Consider the following 15,742-nt stretch of genomic DNA (forward strand, 5'->3'; position numbering starts at 1 on the left):
CCTAGGTAGTTTTTATAGTTTAAATCAGGTATACCCAATCTTGATAGAGGATAAGTAACGTATTTGGGCAAATGGATATAGATGGCAGTTATGGTGCTGTATCTAAAGGAGCTTCAGCCTGGGGATAGAAGAAGTACCTGAGATACCTCTCTGGCAGGGTTCCTCTTGGCTAGGATGGTCTCGTACATGATCAGAGGCCACAGTGGAGAAGAGATTCTTAGGAGAATACACAGGGTATGAAATGCATGACAGCCAGATTTTTTTCAATTGATAGGAAATATGAGAACATTTGGGATTGACACTCACTAGTCGTCTTCTTTTTATGATTTGGCTTGGGGAATTCCCTTCCAAGTTCTCCTTGTTCTTGAAGAAAAGTGATAAAGTGCTGTGATCTCAGTGTATTTTTGAGGTCTCATGAAACTCAGGCAACTAATGTTTGGATTAATATCACTAGGGAAATTTTTTTAACCCAAATCCACACTGTACACAAAAAGGATCACAACTTCCATCATCGCATCCAACACAGGAGTGTTAGAAATGTGGCCTCTGCACTGCCCATCCCTCTGTGCCATGGAAACATTGCTAAATGGTCACGGGCTCCTCCCACCCCATAGCTGCCCTCAGAACTCTTCTGAAAGTGGCATCCTAGACAGCCACTACTGTTCGACTAGAAACTGCACAGGAGGGGAAACCTCTTTGCTATACAAGCTTTGAGTGTTGCCAAATTACATGAAACAAAGATAGTATTTGAGTTTTGTTGAAAAAAGCTATGCTGAAACTGAAGTAATTATTTTTCAGTAGAAAATACTTGACATTTAATGATGTTTATTCTATGAGATGATATAAAGTTTAGTTAATTAAGTTTGCTAAATAGAAAAAAATAACCTAATAATTAACAAAATGTATTACTAGGACTTTGATTTCAGAACAGGCTCAGATATATTTGATTACTCTAGTGCCATGGAATAGGTTGGGAGGGTTTGGTGGTGGAGGAGGGGCAGAAATCAGGGGTGTTAGCTCTGTAAGGCAGTCAGCCGGGTTCGTCGGATGAGCAAGCAGAACCAGAAGGGAGGCAGGGGCTGCAGATAAGGGCCAGCAAGTGGTCTGTGCTGGGGATATTAGGTCCAAGGGTTAGGTAGTCCCTAGGAAGGCAACTGGCAATAATAAGCCAAGCCATGGCTTGCTTCCTTTTTTTTTTTTTTTTTAAGATAAAGGATTTAGTTACAGGATCTAGGATGCAAAGTACAGTCTGAGTCTCAAAGTTAAAGCAGAAGCCCCCACATTTCAGAATTGGGTTAAACTAGAGATTTATGGCAAAGGTGACTTGACGCTGAAGGTTCTAGAGCCTGGCTTGGGGCAGAGTCGGCCAATGGGGGTCAGATGATCTCAAGGAAGCAGAGTCAAATTCTGGGGAGAACCTGTCACAGAGACATGTTGTCCATGAATGAAGAGATGAATGAATGCTTCGTCCATAAGTGGTACTCAGATGAAAGGTTATGTTCCTCACCAGGGTCAGGATCAAAATCAGTTATCTGAAGGGAATTCCCTGGTGGTCCAGTGGTTAGGACTCCTCGCTCTCACTGCATAGGGCCCGGGTTCAATCCCTGGTCTGGGAACTAAGATCCCACAAACCACACAGCGTGGCCAGGAAAAAAAAAAAATCAGTCATCTGTAAGAGCAATGCTGATTATACAAGGAAACATATAATGGATTTAAGTTCTACACTTCCTTAAAATGGTAAGATTATGCTCCAAATCCTACAAAATGTGATTAAGTGTATTGTTCACACTGATTATTCAGGGGTTTCCTTTGTCTTATTAAAGGGACTTATAAAGCTCACATAAACACATCATATTTTTTTCTCTGCCCACATTTATTAGTTGTGAGCAGGGGATGAGTAAACCAAAGTGATACTTAGCAAATTTAAGAAAAAATTATTTATTTATTTGGCTGCGCCAGGTCTTAGTTGCGGTATATGTGATCTAGTTCCCTGACCAGGGATCAAACCCAGGTCCTCTGCATTGGGAGCATGGAGTCTTAACTGCTGGACCACCAGGGAAGTCCTGGTACTTAGCAAAATTTGTTTTTAGTGTTCTCTATTTTATTTTATTTATTTTTTAACATTTATTAGAGTATAATTGCTTTACAATGGTGTGTCAGTTTCTGCTTTATAACAAAGTGAATCAGTTATACATATACATATGTCCCCATATCCCCTCTTGCGTCTCCCTGCCTCCCACCCTCCCTATCCCACCCCTCTAGGTGGTTACAAAGTGCGGAGCTGATCTCCCTGTGCTATGTGGCTGCTCCCCACTAGCTATCTATTTTATGTTTGGTAGTGTATATATGTCCATGCCACTCGCTCACTTATTCTTGAACTTTGCCCCCTAGTGCCAACCCGAGCTTCACTTCTCGGCACTCCTTGCTTCCTAGTCTCTCCCTTACTGGGCTGGGCGACTGGTCCCAGTTCTTTGACCTTCACTGAGTCATTTTATTCTTCAGAGCTTGAGCTTCCCCAGCTGTAAAAATGAAGGTTTTACAGCAGTGCTTCTCAGGTCTGGGCTTCACACCAGCAGTTAGAATATGTTTGATCCATATAAAGCAAGTGTGGATTAATTTGAAGTATTAATATTTCATTAACAATAATTTATTTTCTTAGAATTTAAAAGAGCATTGTGGGGGTGGTTTGAATGACATGGATATCTAGAAATGTCTAGGAAATTTTGGATGGATGCCTTTTGTCTTTAATATGTTTCTGGCAGAGGTGTTCAGAATAGTTCCATTGATCATGGCATTTCCTTTAAGATTGGGGCCTTGTGAAAATAATTGTCAGTCCATCTGAATGAAGCTTTCAACCAGAGTTATTCAGGGTAGGGAGATGAAAAATTATAATAACCAGAATCATTCTTAGTACTGTCAGTTTTGGAAGGAGAATTTGAGAGGTAAGATAAGACTCTCTGCCTGTGCACAGGCAGTGGACGATGAGCACTACATGCCCTGGACAGGACAGGGAGGAGAGAAGATGGTGAGGGGAGGGCAGAGGAGAGTGGGGTGAGGGCCATGAGCCCCATGTCTTCTCCTGTGGCTGACGCAGCACGTACAGGTGCAGGGGACTCAAGGTGGACAGACGGCATGGCGGACTTCCTCCTTACAGGCCAGGGCATGGGTGTGGGTCTGTCAATTATACCTCCATATCTGAGGGGTCAAGCGGTCTGTGGACCACAGCTTTTTGGGTTTGGGAGAGGAAAGTCTTTTTGACTTATCTTCTCCCTGGAGAGAATGCTTCAAAGACTTAAGTGGTAATAGAGCTAATGTTTTATCAAGTACTTATCGTGTGACAGGTGACAGGCTAAGCAGTTTACTTTGATTATTACTTTTGCTCCTCACAACAACCCTGTGATAGGTACTGTTATTAACCTCCACCTTACAAATGGGATGTGAAGTGTAGAGGCCTTAAGTACAGCCAACAGCCCACCTGGGATTCAAACCCCCAAAGTCTGGCCCGGAGTCCTTGCTCTTAACCACTGTGCTCTGTTGTCCTGCGCCCTGTGGGTCATTCTCTATGGGATTAGCCAGTATACAGGCTGGCCTGAGGGTCATGTTTGGGATGGTGAGAGGACGTCATATTGCTTTGACTTTTTAATGGTCTGTATATTTGTTTTCTGTAACAAATCACCAATAATTCTGTGGCTTAAAACAATACAAAATTATTATCCTACAGTTTTGTCAGTCAGAAGTCTGAAAATGGGTCCTATGGGCTAAAATTGAGCTGTTGGCAGGGCTGTATTCCTTCAGGAGCCTCCAGGGGAAAATCTGTTCCCTGCCTTTTCCATCCTCTAGAGAGGCTTTCCACATTCCTCGGCTTTGTGTCCCCCTTCCTGCAATCATGTCACTCCAGCCTCTGCTTCCATCACCACCGCTCCTTCTCTGGATCTCTTATAAGGCCCCTTGTGATCGCATTGGTCCCACCTGGATAATCCAGGGTACTCTTCCCCACCTCAAGACCCCTAACCACAGCTGCAAATCACTTTGCCGTTAAAGTAATATATTCACAGAGTCTGAGGATGAGGATGTGGACATCTTTGTGGGGGGGGTGTCATTATTTGGCTTATGTAGTCTCTTTATGGGTTGATGATAGATATGGCCAATCCAGACTTTCTTATTTCACTTTTGAGTAATAACTGATGAAACCCCCCTTCCCACTACCCTGGCCTGAGCCTCTGCTGATGTCGTTCCCCCCCCCAGATACCATCACATGAGGAGAGGAGTGTGTGTGTGTTAGGAAGCTCTGGAGAGAGGTGTAGAGTAAAAGGTAGTGGCTTTTAAAGATCTTAGTGAGCAGGTATAAAAATGAGCTGAATTTTACAACAATCCATCATATGACTTAGCTACTTTTTGTATTTCAGAGTCTGTACCTCTTTTACATGGCTGTAATCTGGTAAACATAAAAATTTATATTCAGTTTCTCTATAGAACATTTTATCACAAGAGTTTTGAAGAATACTAAGATCTTTCTGTTAATTCATGCTGCTGGTTTTACTTAGGACTTTATTTTCATGTGTCCACATCACCCTTCTTTCCACAGGGTTGTGATGATAAGCCCACCAGTTGCTGAGTCCCTACTGTAGGCATTATGCAGAGCGCTTCAAAACATTTTTTATTTCATTTAATTTTCGTATTGGCCTCATGAGGTTGGAATTTTCCCACTTTTTTTGTAGATGAGAAAGCTGAAAACTCTGGGAAGTATCTTATTTTAAAGTCGCATCTCACAATTATTAAGTGATGGAAGGACGATTTGAACCTAGGCCTGTCAAAATCTAAAGGCTTTTTCTTGATACTTATTGTACCAGATGGCCTTACCAAGGCAACCAAGAGAAAGCTTACTTAGATACTCAACTGCTTGAACATCAGCAGTTGTGAAGAAATATATTAGCACAGGGACATTATAGTGGTGGAAAGTTAAATTTTATTTCATTCTTCCTGGCAGCCAGGACAAGAAGAGAAACTTAATGAAACTCTTTAGCTGGTCAGAGAGTATACTAGTTTTCTCCCATTTCTACATTCTAAGTTCCTGTTAATCTTTGAGGATTTATATAACTAGTGAATTTGTTTGACATAGAGGATAATGATTTTATAATTTAACAGTCAAAATAAAAGTATCCTCTATGTAGCTGTTTCTTGTGTCAAATGTATAGCTTTTTTTTCCTCATTAAAAATGTAACTTGGAAAAAATGATTTTATGGGGGAGCTGGGTATAAGCTAATGATTACAGAGTTTCCCTGTCCTTACTTTTGATACAGAAACAGCAAACTAGGGACTTCCCTGGCGGTCCAGTGGTTAAGGCTCTGTGCTCCCAGTGTAGGGAGCATGGTTCGATCCCTGGTCAGGAAACTAAGATCCCACATGCTGCATGGCGTGGCCTAAAAACAAACAAACAAACAAAACCCCCCCAGCAAACTAAAGTATATGCTGATCATGGATTCTAAGCCCTCAGTGGCCATGGTGTTTCAGAAATCCAGGCTTGGTTAGGCTGCAGGAATTATTTTATTGCTAAATTTCAGCCTGTTAACTGTTCAAAACTATTCTCTTTTTTTTTCTAGTATTAATATAAAAACTGTCCAAAAAGCCTACTACTTCTCTCTTATAAAATATTTGAGTTCTTAAGCTAGTGCTGTTGTTGATCAGTTTTGATCAAGTCGTTGAGAATACTTTCCTTGGAAAAATGGAGCATGGTCAGGGCATCCTTCTTTCCTTCTTCCCCTACTCCACCCGTGATTAGCCCATCAGCAGGTTCTGTGCGTTCTGCTCCTGATTCATACCTTGCATCCGCTGCTTTTCTTCCTGGATGCTGCCACCACCAGGCTGGCAGCGCCGTTGCTCCCCAAGACAGTGACAGTGGCCTCCTCACTGACCGCAGGCTTTCACTTTGACCCTCTCTGCTGCTTTCTTCATATGGCATGACTGACCTGGAAACCTATCTCGCACCAGCTCACGCTCTTCCTAGCATCTTCCATGAGCTTCCCATTGTACTTCACCTCAAATTGAAACTCCCTGTACTGTCTTTCAAGGCCCATGTGATCTGCCCCTGCCTGTCCTTGCAGAAGCTTCCAGGGCCCTCCCACAGCTGCTGCCTCGTTGCACACAGAGCAGCGGCTTCCCCAACCCTGCGGTGAGTTGCTACCCCACTTCAAGATCTCTATTTAAATGTCATCTTCCCAAGGAGTCTTTCCTGCTGTTTTCTTTCTCTCCCTTTTCTGTCCTTAATGGCATTGATAACCAGTTGTAATTATTTTATTTGATTGCCTTCTTTGGTCTCTGTTCACTAACATGTAAGCCCTATGGGGCAAGGACCATGCCTGACTTGTTTGCTGCTTTATCATCAGTGTTACCAGTAGTATTTAGTAGGAATTCAGTAAATATTTATTGAAGGAACGAGGGGGATAAGGAGTGAGCTGGCGAGACGGCAGATGTACCTATTGATACTGCTTTGCTTCACCATGAAAAAGAACAGATAGACCTAGACACTGCCCAGAGTTTGGTCACAGAGGAAAAAAATTGTAGAGTAATTCTCAGAGCCATTTATTCATCCTAAAAGTTACCGGGATTCTGTGTCTTTTTGGCAGGCATAGTTTGCCTTTTGTGTATTCAGCTAATTTGCATCATATTGATAATGTGACTGTGTGATAATTTAGCCATGTGCTGAGATTTCTACCCCGAAGACTGGAGTACTACCTTAATTTAAAACTGTTATTCACCTCTGTGAACATCTGTGAATTTTTTTGAAACTGTGCCTTAATTTCCACGAGATAGTTGTGTGGTTCATCAGAATTTGTGATTCCATTGAGGTGAGGCTGTTTCAGAAAGTGCTGTGTGAACAGCAGGGCTCTGAGTGGCCTACTGGGTGGGATGTGTTCCCTCTGGTACCTTATTGAGCAGGCCTGCTGAGTGGGATTATCTGATTATCAATATTTGAGATTTAAAATGTCTGCTAAAGATGACAGTGTTTCTTAGGTGATGAGTTCTTTATGACAGACATTTCATACTAGGACTAGTGTGGTTTTTTAAAGCCATTCTACGTTAATTTATAGGAAGACATTAGTTTTTCTGTTTCCTGGGACATGAGGGAACTTGTCTAGTAAATCTTAAGAGCATCAGATATTTCAGAATTAGTTAAAAAGAAGGGTCTAAACCCCAGCCTTGATTCTTGCAGCATTGTTAAAATGCTCTTTCCTTTTGAGAAATACTGAACTGAATTTTTGGCTTGCTATGCAAATCATCCCTCTTCCTAGTGTGTAAGTACTTTGATAATGTTAAAATATTTTGAAACTTAATGTTTAAATACTGTTTCAGATATTTGATTTTATTTTGTATCATCACATAGTTAATCTAGCCTTCTAATTAAATTCAACCTAATAAAAATTAATAGAATCAATAAATCAGTAAAGTTGTTACTTTAATTGAAAGAACTAATTTACTGCATTTAATAATCTCAAACCTTGCTTAGGCCTACCATCAGCTTAGGTTACTGGGATTGTTGAAAGTGAAGTCATGGGATTGTTGAAAGTGAAGTCATAAGATTGTAGGTTTTAGAGGGATTCCTAAGGTCTGGTTCTGTAAACAGAGGTGGCCAGCCTTTGAAGAAAGGCTCAAAGGTGTCACATGAAAATCCTAGGTGCTGTACTGGAAGTTTCCAACTGTTAAATCGGGGGTGCCTTTCCCCAGAAACAATGTCATCAGTGGTAGGTAGCTGGGACGCTGGCCCCTGCAAGTGGGAATGGAGGAGCAGGGTAACAAAAGCACACTGATACTTGTGCGGGGGTCAGAGCCTTGGAGACTTCACTTCGCTCTGTCATTTTGTGCATGTTTGGCTCCTCAGGCTCAGATTACCCATTTATGGATGAGTGGATTGGGCAAGATCATTTCCAGGATTCCTTGAAGCTCTGCTGTCATGTAATTGGGATTTTCTGATTCCTGGGTCAGAGTCTGAGCAGGGATTTGGATGGCAGAGTAGTGCAGGTGGTCAGGCACTTCATACTTAACCACCTTTTCTTATTTATTTATTTATTTAATTTATTTTTGACTGCATTGGGTCTTTGCTGCTGCACACGGGCTTTCAATAGTTGGGTCGAGCGGGGGCTACTCTTCGTTGCGGTGCGCGGGTTTCTCATTGCGGTGGCTTCTCTTGTTGCGGAGCATAGGCTCTAGGCACACAGGCTTCAGTATTTGTGGCTCGTGGGCTTAGTTGCTCCCTGGCATGTGGGATCTTCCCAGACCAGTGTTCGAACCTGTGTCCCCTGCATTGGCAGGCTGATTCTTAACTACTGCACCACCAGGGAAGTCCCTAACCACCTTTTCATATTTGTGTGACTTACCAGTTCAGATTGAATAACCGAAAGCAGTGTGTGTTCTTACAAAATTTTGGTACTCTTAACAGGAAAGCGTTTTCAGTTTTATAGTAGAGGTCACTGAAAAAATCTTACAGGACTTTGTACCTCTGTCATTCTTTGAGCACTTCATTACTTTCTAGTGCAAAGTAATGAAGCTTATCTAATAATTTACCTGTCCCAGCCCTGATTTCTGCCAATTTCCCAGAGTTCTGGTTCCTTTGAGTGGGAATGGGCTAGGAATGCTCTTGCAAACTGGGGTGCTGTTGCTTCTCCCTCTTTTGGAGGGCAGAGCTAGGAAATAGATGGTTTTCTGAAGTTGTATAATACCTCTTGGTCCAGTTCGCCACTGCAGGGCTCTTCTCTGCTTCCCACATGTTAGGTGTATATTCTTTTCCCTCTGTTGGTGATTCCCAACAATATCACTGTATTTACTAGTTTGCTCAGTGATATAGTACATACAAAATAGTTTCAGAATTTTTCACCAACGCTATTACCAACAACAAATCTACTACATAAAATTGTTTTTCTTTGTAATTCTCTTTACCCTGAGAATGTATCATACCAAAGATGTATATCCATGTACCCTCAAAGAGGTTACTCTCTGTTATGGCTTGTCTTAACCCTCCCTCTTCCTCCTTTACAGAGTAGACACTCAGTAAATATTTGCTGAGAGGTATTTTGTGCCCTTCTGTGAGCTATTCCTGTCCACAGTACTTTCCTATGTTAAATTAATTACTATTTCTATAGGAGTGAAGTGTAATTAATCTACCAAAAGCACTAATGTTCTGAGCAGTCATATATAAATAAATAAAAGATAATATATAACATGAAAAATGTAACTATAATATATAATTTTATATAACACTAAATATATAAATAACAGTTATATATTTATCAAACTCTAGTATATACACACATATATTAAACCCATTTTATCTGTGTCTTCATATAATTTAAAATTACTTATTGCTTATGTATCATTTTTAATTCACAGAACCCAAGGTTCCTTATTTTCTGGTCTCAATTTCAGCCAGTATTTCACATTAGTATCATTAGGTCAACAGAAATGTGGGTTTCAAGTTTATTTTTCATCTTAAGCGTTAGGAGGCATATAAAAACATTATTTATGATTTTTTTTTTGGTGGTATCATCATAGACTCTAAGGTATATAAATTCTCATTAATCATTAAAAAAAATGGAGCAACCCATTAGTTGTTGGGGAGAAGGAGTTAGCTAGGAGGAAAGATAGTTTTGGTTGGAGGGAAAGAGGTAGAGATAAATATGTATTTGAACTTAGGACAATGAAATTTAAGAAATGTAGACTGGAGAAATTACGTTTTTTAGCATCCAATATAAATATATTATGTATTCTTTTTGTTAAAGCTACTTAATAAGTGATTCTCCTTTAAAAATAGCAGTCTTGGGCTTCCCTGGTGGCGCAGTGGTTGAGAGTCCGCCTGCTGATGCAGGAGACACAGGTTCGTGCCCTGGTCCGGGAAGATCCCACATGCCGTGGAGCGGCTGGGCCCGTGAACCATGGCCGCTGAGCCTGCCCGTCCAGAGCCTGTGCTCTGCAGCGGGAGAGGCCACAACAGTGAGAGGCCAGCGTACAGGGAAAAAAATAAAATAAAATAAAAATAGCAGTCTTTTTATTTTGAAAGTATGTTTTAATCACCCAAATTGACAGAAATATGTAACTGTACATGTTCTTTGGTATTATGTCTCAGTGATGACGAGAAAGTGTTAACGTTGGTGCAGCCAAATATTGTTCAATAGATGATCCTCTACTGGAAGAATTACTAAATTAATTATATGGTTGTGTCTATTCATGTATTAAAGAAAAATAACCATCGTATATTAAGTAGGAGTTTGAAACATTTCTGCTTTAATTGAAATGATCAGTGTAACTTTAAACTGGAAATATATTTAGGGAAGAGCCCAAGAGTCTTTTAAAGATTTTTTTAAGGTATTTAAAAGTATTTTAAATGGTACTTTTTAAAGGCCTTTAAAGTATTTTAAGTTATTTTAAAAAGAAAGCAAGAAAATATATTTTTATTTTACTTTCATTAATTTATATATGTATTAAATATGTGTGTATGTTTTATATCTTATTACAGTTAAGCACGTTCTTCCCATCTTTTTCTTTATTATTCTTTTATGGGTATTTTTAAACTTAAATCCTGAAGCAGGACCTTCCAGAAATTTGGTCATTCTAACACCTTTATTTTGTATAAATTTTCATAGATATAATGAAGCCATAGTCAGAATAGCTCAGATATTTTTTGTCAATGATAAAAAAACCAAAATCCTCTGAAAGTAACTTTTTGTATTTTCATTACAGGTAAATTGGAATATTCACATTGTACAGAAACAGAGGTAAGAGAAATCCTCAAATATTTCTCAGTAATGCAGCTTTGAAGTTCTATTTAGACTAACTTGAGTTCTGAAATATCTCACTATGGGTTTTTGGTTTTCTGATGAGGATGTACTGAGAGAAAGTATATATCTTTTATATTTAGGAAGAGTAAAATGTGAAGAAAAATCAGTTATCTCGTCCATAGTTTTAAAATGTCAAGGTGTGTTATAAAGATCAGCTTAGTCATAGGTTAAAAAATTTCCTATGTTGTTGTTTATGAAATGGAGTTAACTAAGATTCAGAGCCCTTAATAAGAAGTAGTTTACATTCAATTTTTAAATAATCCAATGTAGTGTGTCATAATAAATCTTTTAAATGTGTTGGACTCCTATGGAATTGCCTGGGAGTAGGAAAAAATAGGGACTTGGAAAGTGTTTCAGCAAGATTATTGATGAATTAAATGCTTTGTCATTTGTATAAGTAGGTTTATTATTTTCTAATAATTTAAATAATTTAAAATTCTGATTGTGAAATTTAATGTGACTCCATGTGTCCCTTGCAGAAATTTCAGTGGTGACACTGAAATATGAGGGCAGCATTGATGAATTATGTATGTGTGGTGGTCTTTCCTGGAGCTGTTGCATCATCCTTAATTAGGAGTCTTAGGTCTTTTGTTAATGGCAATGCCTAATTAAGGATTTAAGAAGTTATTTTTCTAATTTTATAATACATTTACATGTTGATGTAGGTTTTATTAAATTTTAATTGTTATTTTAAGTAAGATGTAAGATTCCTAAGGGATTATATTATATAATAAAGAAGCAAAAATAATTTATTCTTTTTTGCATTCAGAAGTTATTCAACGCATTTTATGTTTTCTGTTCAACTTGAGAAGTAGAAGTAATTTCTTCCAAATTAGCTGTAAAAATGAGCAAGAACTTAATATTTTTATATTGTGACAATTTTTGATGTATTGTTCAATATGATATAAAGGATTGGGATTTGATTTGAGTCCCAAAATACAAGTTCTGTCTGTGGTTTCTGGTGTGCATCTTTCTAGCTATGTAATTTTGAGCAAGTAGTTTTTTCTCTCAGAACTTTGGCTTTCTTACTTATAAAATGTTAAAGATAATCTCTGTTAATCTCATGGGTTGTAAAATTTTAAAGTGATTATATAGGTGAAGAAGTTTTATAAACTCTAAAGACACTATTATCTATATCAGAATGATACAAATATAATCAGCATTCATCTGCATTTAGGTAATGAAATGTAAGGATTTTACATACAAGGCATAGTCGTAAATCTCATTATTCTTACTATGTTTTGTTGCCATAAAATCAACATGGTTTTAACATTTTGTTTAGCACTTGCTTTGTATAGGAATGTCACTTCATGTTATCTCCTCTTTGATCCATAACTTGGATCACCAAAAGAATTGGAATCTAAACAGAACCCTCAGATTTTTTTTTTTTTTTTTTTTGGTCTGTTTGGAGAGGGAAAATCATGAGAAAATAAAAAGTTCAGTGTGGGGCTTCCCTGGTGGCGCAGTGGTTGAGAGTCCGCCTGCCGATGCAGGGGACACGGGTTTGTGCTCCGGTCCAGGAAGATCTCACATGCCGCGGAGCGGCTAGGCCCGTGAGCCATGGCCGCTGAGCCTGCGCGTCCGGAGCTCCGCAACGGGAGAGGCCACAACAGTGAGAGGCCCGTGTACCGCAAAAAAAAAAAAAAAAAAAAAAGTTCAGTATGATATTCAGTTTACAGAATGGGTTCAGGGTATTTTTTAGAGTAACAGTGGTCATTACCTCTGGGGAAGAGATTGGGATTGTGGATGGTGGTTTATCTATATTGCTTGGATTTGTTTTGAAATGAGAATGTCACTGTATATTACTTTGATAATTAAAATAATAAAAAGTAGGGGCAGTAGAGGGAGTGGGAAATTTTTCAAGAAGTTTGACTCCAGAGAAGGAGGAGATAGTTTAAGTAGGAAGTTTTGTTTTGTTTTGTTTTGTTTTTTAGCTTGGGTAAGACCATACATTTGGTGCTGGTAGTGGTAGAAAGGGGGCAGAGACAGAGAGAGAGGGGGATTTTGCAAAAATGTAAAACAATACCACCCCTTTCACTAGTTTTTTTTGAGTTTGTATAAAAACGTTACACATATTAACATATTTAATATTATTTTAAACAATTTTCATTTGAATGATTCAATCAAAATTTCTCAGTTTTATACAAATAGAACTACCGTATGAGCCAGCAATCCCACTACTGGGCATATACCCTGAGAAAACCATAATTCAAAAAGAGTCATGTACCAAAATGTTCATTGCAGCTCTATTTACAATAGCCAGGAGATGGAAGCAACCTAAGTGTCCATCATCGGATGAATGGATAAAGAAGATGTGGCACATATATACAATGGGATATTACTCAGCCATAAAAAGAAACAAAATTGAGTTATTTGTAGTGAGGTGGATGGACCTAGAGTGTCATACAGAGTGACGTAAGTCAGAAAGAGAAAAACAAATACCGTATGCTAACACATATATATGGAATCTAAGAAAAAAAAAAAAGGTCATGAAGAACCTAGCAGTAAGATGGGAATAAAGACACAGACCTACTAGAGAATGGACTTGACGATATAGAGAGGGGGAAGGGTAAGCTGTGACAAAGTGAGAGAGTGGCATATATACACTACCAAACGTAAAATAGATAGCTAGTGGGAAGCAGCCGCATAGCACAGGGAGATCAGCTCGGTGCTTTGTGACCACCTACAGGGGTGGGATAGGGAGGGTGGGAGGGAGGGAGATGCAAGAGGGAAGAGATATGGGAACATATGTATATGTATAACTGATTCACTTTGTTATAAAGCAGAAAGTAACAAACCATTGTAAAGCAATTATACTCCAATAAAGCTGTTAAAAATTTCTCAGTTTTAATTTCTAATACAATAAATGTTTGATAGGTTATAGCTCATATAAACAAAAGCTCCTTGGACTCCCTGGTAATTTTTGAGTGTAAAAGGGGTCCTGAAACTAACTAGTTTGAGAACTGTTGGGCTGAGGCCTGAAGAGCAGAGATACTTCTTCCTGAGAAATGGAGTTGGGGGTCGAGAGAGGTCAAACCAGAGCCCTAAGGTGGATGGTGGAAGGTGAGGAAAGCCAGTCCTCAGGAAGGGTGAGGAAAGCCAGTCCTCAGGAAGGGTGAGGAAAGCCAGTCCTCAGGAAGGTGAGGAAAGCCAGTCCTCAGGAAGGGATGAAGCCAGTCTGTTTTGAGAGCGAGGGTCAGAACGGTGACTTCTAGAGCCTCTTTTCACCCTAAAATTGCTTTTCTGTTGAGAAAAGAGATTCCCTGTATCTCCTGTAAGTCAGAAGCCCCACGGGCCCTCTCTGGAGTTGGGTCCACTCCAGCCAGGGCTGCGAACCCCGGTGCATGTGGGAGGAGTGGGAAGGGGCCTCGACCACCGAGAGCACTTGGAGGCCCATGGCTCACGTACGCCCAGCCTCTCCCTGGGAGGAGGGAGGGGCGCGCCTGAGCTCCGTCAGCGCCCCATTTTCTTCGGTCTGGTCTTGTCCTAAGGCGACTCGTTGTACAAGGTCGAGCCTTGAGCGCGGAGCCGGTGAATGAACACAGTGGGGTCGTGGTCGTGGGAGCCGGTGAATGAACACGGTGGGGTCATGGTCATGGGAGCCGGTGAATGAACACGGCGGACGCTTGCGGCTTCCCGTAGGGGAGAAGAAGGTCCGACTCCTGGCGAGGCTCCCAGACCCGAGGGGAGCCGCAGCCCCCTCACCTTTCCACGTGGCTGAAAGACGTGACTTGAAGTGTTTGACTGTTTTTTAATAGTTTTCTTAGTACATAAAAATCATATTATGGATTCTTTTCTAGTTTTACTGATAGTTCTCTTTTTAATACTTTACCTGTATTCACAAAAACCAAGCGAAACTAGGACTTTAGAGAAAGCAAGGAGGCCATACATAGGCATTCAGTCAACTGTTATGGGATTTTGTACCTCAAGAATAGCTTAATGTTTATTAAAATCGGGTGTTTTTCCTTATTTCTCACTGTGTGGAAATTTGTTTTAATACACTGGATTATACGAGTATTTTCCAGCGTTTGAACTCATGAAAGGAAATCTTTCATGTAGTTTGTTGTAAAAGATATGCAAAATTTTTACTTTAATAGGCAATTTAATTTTTTTTACAGCTTTGTTTCTATTTTTTGAAGATATAATTTACATACAGTAGAATTTAAACTTTTTAGTTAAAATTATTCGAGTTTTGACAAACACCATCTACACAGTCAAGTTCAAGTTCCATCACCCCCCCCCCCAGGTTCCCCCCCAACTCCCCCTCTTGTCTTTCCCTCCCCAGCCCACAACTCCTGGCAACCACTGATCTGTATTCTGTCCCTTTGGTTTTGAGGAGGACCTGCAAGGTAAATAGTGTGTTACTCTCCCTCGGCCTCCCCTCCCGGAATGGCTCACAGCTCAAATTGGTAATTTATAAACTCTTGAGTGAAAAAAAACAACAAAAAAAGTCTTGAGTGACTGACCTGTACTTGGGATTTGCTTGTCAAGGAAGCAGTCCCAACCACAGTTTAGGGGAACTTTCACTCCCAGTTTACAAGTTTTTCCTTCTGCCATTATTTAAATAGTCTTGTGGGTTATATACTCTTATACTTGAAGAAAAGGCTAAGCACTTAAAAATACTAAAACATAAAAGATTTGAATTTTCAAGCATCTTAATTGAGACCTTTTCATTGTTTTTAGCTTTCCAAATTTCATCACATTCTGTCTTCTATTAACTACAGTTAATTATGTAGCACTCAGAGGCCCTTTCCTTTTAGCAGGCAAGAAGGTTAAATGAGTAACCAGGACAGTCCTGTTCTGTTCTCCTTGGTGGATTTGCTGTATTTTAAGTGGAATTGGTTAAAGCATTATATAAAGTTAAATAACTTTTGTCAATACTTTAATCTTGATAGAGCTAGTTTGTAAAAATCAGA

The 15,742-nt window shown here is 39.7% G+C and overlaps 1 protein-coding gene across 6 annotated transcripts in view; it reads left to right on the plus strand.

The window, feature by feature from the left end:
- SPIRE1 (spire type actin nucleation factor 1) overlaps positions 1–15,742 on the plus strand; it is a 205,990-nt gene that overhangs the window by 32,597 nt on the left and 157,651 nt on the right. For 5 of the 6 annotated variants that reach the window (XM_022551242.3, XM_022551244.3, XM_022551243.3 and 2 more), the window contains exon 2: positions 10,729–10,763. The exons of the other annotated variant lie outside the window; for it this stretch is intronic. In XM_022551242.3, coding sequence (XP_022406950.1) covers positions 10,729–10,763 — 35 coding nt within the window. The remainder of the gene's footprint in view (positions 1–10,728; positions 10,764–15,742) is intronic. 6 annotated transcript variants of the gene reach the window in all.

The sequence above is a fragment of the Delphinapterus leucas genome, chromosome 14 (assembly GCF_059928025.1).
Source record: "Delphinapterus leucas isolate spDelLeu-1000000601 "Yukka" chromosome 14, BTC_Dleu_Yukka2, whole genome shotgun sequence".
In the NCBI taxonomy this organism is placed as follows: Eukaryota; Metazoa; Chordata; class Mammalia; order Artiodactyla; family Monodontidae; genus Delphinapterus; species Delphinapterus leucas.